Source organism: Sciurus carolinensis, chromosome X, assembly GCF_902686445.1.
Source record: "Sciurus carolinensis chromosome X, mSciCar1.2, whole genome shotgun sequence".
Classification (NCBI taxonomy): domain Eukaryota; kingdom Metazoa; phylum Chordata; class Mammalia; order Rodentia; family Sciuridae; genus Sciurus; species Sciurus carolinensis.
In genome coordinates this window covers 1,475,323-1,483,195 of record NC_062232.1, presented here as the reverse complement: position 1 = coordinate 1,483,195, position 7,873 = coordinate 1,475,323, and the positions used below count along the sequence as shown (strand labels likewise).

Sequence of the window (7,873 nt, the reverse complement as noted above, 5' to 3'; positions counted from 1 at the left end):
GAATGGATGGATAGGTGGGTAGATAGATGCTGTGTGAATATATGGACATAATGCATAGGTGCATGCATAGCTAATCATGGACAGTTACCTGCTTTCATCCAATTATTTACATGCTCATCTCATCTGAAAATACGCTTTCATAGGGACATCTAGATTCCTGTAGGGATGATTGATAGATGCACAGCTACATAGATGCTACATGGAAAGAGTGATAGATGATACTTAAGGATAGATGGTAGACAGCAGAGATAGGTGCATAGACAGGTATTGACAAGCAACAGGTGGGTGCAGAGAGTTAGACACATAGATTGAATGAATGGATGCCTAAAAATATGACTGATAGATACAAAGATTCACAGATAATAAACAGATGGAGGGATTGATAGATGATGGATCTGGATAGATAAATGATACATAGATAATCCACAGATGTTAAGCAGGTAAATAGACATAGTAGACAAATACGTGATAGCTACATAGATTATAGACATGTGATATGAGGGTGGATAGATAGCGAGACAGGTGTAGATGATTGACAGATGCACAGATAGATCATACATAGGGTCATCCTCAGATCTCGGGCTGGAGCTACAAATCTCAGGGCAACTGTATAGACGGGAAGTTCTGGCTGGGATTAAAGATACAGTCTTGAATTTGGAGATAAGAACTTCACCTAGAATCTCAATGACAGAATTCCTTTCTCCTTAGGTGGGTGTGTGGGAGGGGTCAGTGTGTACGTGTGTGAGAGTGAGTGTGTGTTTTAAGAACATGAACTGATTAGATGAGGCCCACCACACCTCGGAGGGTTACCTGGTTTTGTCTAATTCTAGAGATTTACATGGTAATCTCATTTGAAAACACATACTTTGTCAGTGACGTCTAAACTCCTATAGGGACAAATATCTGGGTATCACAGTCTGTCCTATATAGCACATGAGATTCACCACCACAAAGCCAGGGGAAGTGGGGCATGCCCGTTATTCCAGCAGCTCGGGAAGCTGAGGCAGGAGGATCACGAGGTCAAAGCCAACCTCAGCAATGGCGAGGCCCTAAGCAACTCAGGGAGACCCTGTTTCTAAATCAAATACAAAAGAGGGCTGGGGACGTGGCTCAGGCATCAAGTGCACCTGAGTTTAGTCCAGTACCACCCCCCTGAAAAAGAAAAAGAAATAGATTCTGCAGCACAACCAAATTTTCTCCTGCCATCTGGGAAGAGTCACGGTTACTGCACAGGAGTAAGCGGCTGGCGTGGGGACCATTGGCCGTGTTCTGACTGGCTTTCCACCTGCACTCAGAGCCCATGGGAAGACCTCCCCTGATCTGCTGTGTGACCTGTGCTACTCTTAGGGTGCAGAGGGGTGATCCTCCCGGGACCTGGGATGGTTTAAAAATAGGGGCAAAGCGTGAGAACAGAGCACAACCTCTGTGACTCCAACCCCGGAAGGTGGCCTCACGCACCTTGGAGGGCGAGTTATGTGCCACCATATCTATCCTCTACATGCACCTGTCCCTCTGTCCTTAACCCGTCAGTCATCTTATGACTTTCAGCTGTCAGTCATCCACACCCTCCAACATTTCTTTATATATATACCATCTGTCCCTCGTCCACGCACCCTCCTCCATTTCTCTCCACCGATCATCTGTCAATCATCCACGCACCCTCCTCCATTTCTCTCCACCGATCATATGTCGATCATTCACACACCCTCCTCCATTTCTCTCCACCTATCATCTGTCCCTCGTCCACGCACCCTCCTCCATTTCTCTCCACCTATCATCTGTCAATCATCCACGCACCCTCCTCCATTTCTCTCTACCTATCATCTGTCTCTCACCCACACACCCTCCTCCATTTCTCTCTCCACCTATGATATGTCAATCATCCACGCACCCTCCTCCATTTCTCTCTCCACCTATCATTTGTCAATCACCCACACACCCTCCTCCATTTCTCTCTCCACCTATCATCTGTCTCTCACCCACACACCCTCCTCCATTTCTCTCCACCTATCATCTGTCAATCATCCACGCACCCTCCTCCATTTCCTTCTCCACCTATCATCTGTCAATCATCCACGCACCCTCCTCCATTTCTCTCTCCACCTATCATCTGTCCCTCGTCCACACACCCTCCTCCATTTCTCTCCACCTATCATCTGTCTCTCACCCACACACCCTCCTCCATTTCTCTCCACTTATCATCTGTCTCTCACCCACACACCCTCCTCCATTTCTCTCCACCTATCATCTGTCAATCATCCACACCCTCCTCCATTTCTCTCTCCACCTATCATCTGTCAATCACCCACACACCGTCCTCCATTTCTCTCTCCACCGATCATCTGTCAATCATCCACACACCCTCCTCCATTTCCTTCTCCACCTATCATCTGTCAATCATCCACGCACCCTCCTCCATTTCCTTCTCCACCTATCATCTGTCAATCATCCACACACCCTCCTCCATTTCCTTCTCCACCTATCATCTGTCCCTCGTCTACGCACCCTCCTCCATTTCTCTCTCCACCTATCATCTGTCCCTCGTCCACGCACCCTCCTCCATTTCTCTCCACCTATCATCTGTCAATCATCCACGCACCCTCCTCCATTTCTCTCTACCTATCATCTGTCTCTCACCCACACACCCTCCTCCATTTCTCTCTCCACCTATGATATGTCAATCATCCACGCACCCTCCTCCATTTCTCTCTCCACCTATCATTTGTCAATCACCCACACACCCTCCTCCATTTCTCTCCACCTATCATCTGTCAATCATCCACACACCCTCCTCCATTTCTCTCCACCTATCATCTGTCAATCATCCACGCACCCTCCTCCATTTCTCTCCACCTATCATCTGTCCCTCGTCCACACACCCTCCTCCATTTCTCTCTCCACCGATCATCTGTCAATCATCCACACACCCTCCTCCATTTCCTTCTCCACCTATCATCTGTCAATCATCCACACACCCTCCTCCATTTCTCTCCACCTATCATCTGTCAATCATCCACGCACCGTCCTCCGTTTCTCTCTCCACGTATCATCTGTCAATCATCCACGCACCCTCCTCCATTTCTCTCTCCACCGATCATCTGTCCCTCGTCCACGCACCCTCCTCCATTTCTCTCTCCACCGATCATCTGTCAATCATCCACGCACCCTCCTCCATTTCTCTCCACCTATCATCTGTCAATCATCCACGCACCCTCCTCCATTTCTCTCCACCGATCATCTGTCAATCATCCACGCACCCTCCTCCATTTCTCTCCACCGATCATCTGTCGATCATTCACACACCCTCCTCCATTTCTCTCCACCTATCATCTGTCCCTCGTCCACGCACCCTCCTCCATTTCTCTCCACCTATCATCTGTCAATCATCCACGCACCCTCCTCCATTTCTCTCTACCTATCATCTGTCTCTCACCCACACACCCTCCTCCATTTCTCTCTCCACCTATGATATGTCAATCATCCACGCACCCTCCTCCATTTCTCTCTCCACCTATCATCTGTCTCTCACCCACACACCCTCCTCCATTTCTCTCCACCTATCATCTGTCAATCATCCACGCACCCTCCTCCATTTCTCTCTCCACCGATCATCTGTCAATCATCCACGCACCCTCCTCCATTTCTCTCTCCACCGATCATCTGTCAATCATCCACACACCCTCCTCCATTTCCTTCTCCACCTATCATCTGTCAATCATCCACGCACCCTCCTCCATTTCTCTCTCCACCTATCATCTGTCAATCACCCACACACCGTCCTCCATTTCCCTCTCCACCTATCATCTGTCAATCATCCACGCACCGTCCTCCATTTCTCTCTCCACCTGTCATCTGTCAATCATCCACGCACCCTCCTCCATTTCCTTCTCCACCGATCATCTGTCAATCATCCACGCACCCTCCTCCATTTCTCTCTCCACCGATCATCTGTCCCTCGTCCACGCACCCTCCTCCATTTCCCTCTCCACCTATCATCTGTCAATCATCCACACACCCTCCTCCATTTCTCTCCACCTATCATCTGTCAATCATCCACGCACCCTCCTCCATTTCTCTCTCCACCTATCATCTGTCAATCATCCACGCACCCTCCTCCATTTCTCTCTCCACCGATCATCTGTCAATCATCCACACACCCTCCTCCATTTCCTTCTCCACCTATCATCTGTCCCTCGTCCACGCACCCTCCTCCATTTCTCTCTCCACCTATCATCTGTCCCTCGTCCACGCACCCTCCTCCATTTCTCTCTCCACCGATCATCTGTCAATCATCCACACACCCTCCTCCATTTCCTTCTCCACCTATCATCTGTCAATCATCCACACACCCTCCTCCATTTCCTTCTCCACCTATCATCTGTCAATCATCCACGCACCCTCCTCCATTTCTCTCTTTACCTATCATCTGTCCCTCATCCACGCACCCTCCTCCATTTCTCTCTCCACCGATCATCTGCCAATCATCCACACACCCTCCTCCATTTCCTTCTCCACCTATCATCTGTCCCTCGTCCACACACCGTCCTCCGTTTCTCACTCCACCTATCATCTGTCGATCATCCACGCACCCTCCTCCATTTCCTTCTCCACCTATCATCTGTCAATCATCCACACACCCTCCTCCATTTCCCTCTCCACCTATCATCTGTCCCTCGTCCATGCACCGTCCTCCGTTTCTCTCTTATACTTCGTCTGGCAGTCGATACCCCTGTTCTCCTGGGCTGCACTTTGTGGACACAGCCACAGCATGTAGGTCCATGTGCGTCCCCGGGTCAAGGCCTGACTTGGACAGTCCAGCCCAGCTGGTGTCTGCCTGATGACCTCCCTTTGCCCTCAGGTGGCCGAGTCTGGAAGGTGCATTATGTGACGCCGCGGTTCCACCCCGCGGGTTCGGGGTCCTGCCTTAACCAGAACTTCTGCCCGTGCTCCGGGGAGGGCGTCACCCACCACAGCCCGCCTCTGCTCTTCGACCTCTCCAGGGACCCTGCCGAGGCCCAGCCCCTGTCCCCCGACTCTGAGCCCCTGTACCACGCGGTGATCAAGCGGGTGGGCGAGGCCGTGGCGCGGCACCGGGAGACCCTGAGTCCCGTGCCTCAGCAGCTCTCCCTGGGCCACGTCATGTGGAAGCCGTGGCTGCAGCCGTGCTGTGGAACCTTCCCCTTCTGCTCGTGCCACGGAGAGGGGGACAGCTCCCCCCAGGAGCCAGGGCTGTGAGAAGATGCCCAGGGTGACCTGGTGGACAGCACCTCCAATGTGTCCTGCCTCAGTTTCCCTTTCTGGGGCAGCATGCTCCAGCTGGGGAGGGGGTGCTCTTTGGCCTCTCTGTGCAATGAGAGGGTCCCCGGGGATTCCAAGACCCCCTACAGCCAGGGGCACCCCAGGGCTGACATCGACTCCTTACCTGCCAATCATCACACCGCTGCCTTGGGATCCATTTCTGCACACACAGCCTTGCAGACCACGTGTCTGCACCCTCTCTGCTTTGGGTCATGGAGGAAAGAATAGCCAGGTCCTTTTCCTGTTCTTGTGGTTGGGGATCAGTGATCTCTGAGGACCGATTCCCTAGCCACATCTTCAGGTCACTGTCTCTTCCCTGCTGTATCACTTAGAAATGGCCTCAGGCTAGTCACAGAAATCATGGAGAATAAGAAAGCTTTCAACAAAACAGTGGGATATTTTTTCTTGGGAAAGGAGAGGCCCTCAGGGAAGCAGGATCTTCCCAACTTCCTCCTGTACTGTCCTAAAAATGTAGGGTTGGCCTCATGGTGTCATGATGGTTGCTGCAGCTCCAGCCATCACATACACATTCCAGGCAATGGGATGAAGCAAGAACAGAAAGGCAACCTCCCCTCTGAGTCTCTCCCTGGGAAGGATAATTATCAGGGAACCCACAACTTTGGATTTCAACTATTCATTGAAGGAACTAGAAATTGAGGAATGTCTTGCCCTAATGAAATGAGAGTAAGTCTCTGAGGCATGAAAATAAGGACAGCTTCCTAGAACGGATTGACGATTCTGATGCATCATTTAGCTGGAAGAAACAGCCTTTCCTCATTCTGCTCAGAAGCCCACACGACTGGTGCCGGTTATTAGCAAATGATCCTCAGAGCAGAGGGTGTCTGAGTGGAAGGCTTTCACCTGGGACAAAGCCATGGGAGCTGTCGGACAGACCAAAGAAAGGCACCTGGCATGCTTCAGGTACTTAGGGTTAGAGGGGTGCGCACCTGTAATCCCACCAGCTCAGGAGGCTGAGGCAGGAGGATCGCAAGGTGGAGGCCAGCCTCAGCAACTTAGCGAGACCCTGTCTCAGAATTTTAAAAAGGAGATTGGGGATGGGGCTCAGTGGTTAAGTGTCCCTGAGTTAAAATAAAATTAAAAATATCTAGTGATTTCACTACCAGGGACCACACGAGGGTGGTATTCCAGGGACCAGGGTGGGAGGCCGTGTCCCCAGCTCATAGACATCCAACCCAGTTAACTCAGAGTAAGAAGTATTTGTCCCATGGATTCACGTGGCAAGGTGGCTGCCCCATGGACAGGGGCCAGCAGCATATACAGGTTTGGGGACTAGAAATTGACACTAGCTACATGGCACTCAGTCCTTGAGCCTGTTCTGATTTGCTACACGGTCAAAACTGTGCCTGAAGTCACGTGAGGGCCACCTTGGGCGCATCTCTTAGCATGTGAATGAGGGTCTCGCCAACTTGGGCTCCTTCTGGGCAGGGATGGTGGTCGGATCTGCCTGCACCTGTTCCCAGCTCTCCTGTTGCTGTTCTTGAACAAAGAACGTACTTGAGGAGGGTCCTCCTACCATTCATCTCAAGCACAGGGCATGCCGGCCTTTTCTGTCACTAGGAGCCACCATCATGCCCAGCTATGGAAGTTTCTGGAATCCAGAGATCAAGGAGGTAGGAGCAGCTGCCTGGGCGAGGGTCTCAGAGGAAGGGTTAGCTAACCAGGCAGCTGGCCCCTCCCTGCCCTGGTCCCTAAAGTCCTTGGAAGGAAATTAATTATTGGTAGAGAATGTTATTAGAGTTTAGATCTGGAATGTTCTCCAAAGACGCCCGTGTTGGAGGCGTGGTCTCCATTGCAGCAATGTCCAGAGGTGGGACTTTGGGGAGGTGACTGGCTCATGAGGACTCTGAGCTCCTCAGAAGGTTCATCCTCTGAGGAGGTGGAGATTGTAGGAGGTGGAGCCTACTTGGAGGAAATGCATCCTTAGGGGTGTGTCCTTGGGACTATATCCTGTCCCTGGCCCTCCTCTTCCTGTCTCTCTCTCTCTGCTTCCTGGTGCCACGTCCTGAGCTGCTCTCCTCCTCCAGGCCCTTCCACCATGATGTTCTGCCTCACCTTGGGTCAGAGCCATGGACCTGGCCAATCATGGACTGAGATCTCTGAAACTGAGCCTGAATAAATCTTTGCTTCTTTAAGTTGTTCTCCTCAGGTTATTTTGTCACAGCAACAAAGAGCTAACTAGCACATTATTCTTGCACCTGGTCCCTTCCCTCCTCAATCCCATGCTTCCTGGTTGCCAGGAGCAGCTTCCCTCCTCCAGGTCCTTCCGCCATATTGTTCTGCCTCACCTTGTGCCCAGAGCCATGGAGTTGACCAACCATGGACTGAACCTCTGAAACCATGAGCCACAATAAACCTTCCTTCTTCTCAGTTGTTCTCGTCATCGTGATGCAAATCTAACCTAAGGTCCTGGCTGGCTGAAATTTACATGGAGTCACAGGGAATCTGAGCCAAAGGAGGCAGCGTGTAGAGTTCAGGCTTCAGGAACCCACTGGAAAAAACATCTAGAAAAACAGGGAAGCCCCAACACAAACTAAAAGTGATGAAATGGAAACTT

General features: G+C 51.1%; 1 protein-coding gene across 1 annotated transcript in view; it reads left to right on the top strand.

Annotated features, from left to right (window-relative positions):
- LOC124972253 (arylsulfatase D-like) overlaps nt 1-7,405 on the top strand; it is a 33,608-nt gene extending 26,203 nt beyond the window's left edge. The window contains exon 10 of the mRNA XM_047536525.1: nt 4,859-7,405. Within this exon, the coding sequence (XP_047392481.1) occupies nt 4,859-5,235 (377 nt within the window). The 3' untranslated portion in view covers nt 5,236-7,405. The remainder of the gene's footprint in view (nt 1-4,858) is intronic.
- Nucleotides 7,406-7,873: the final 468 nt, after the last annotated feature.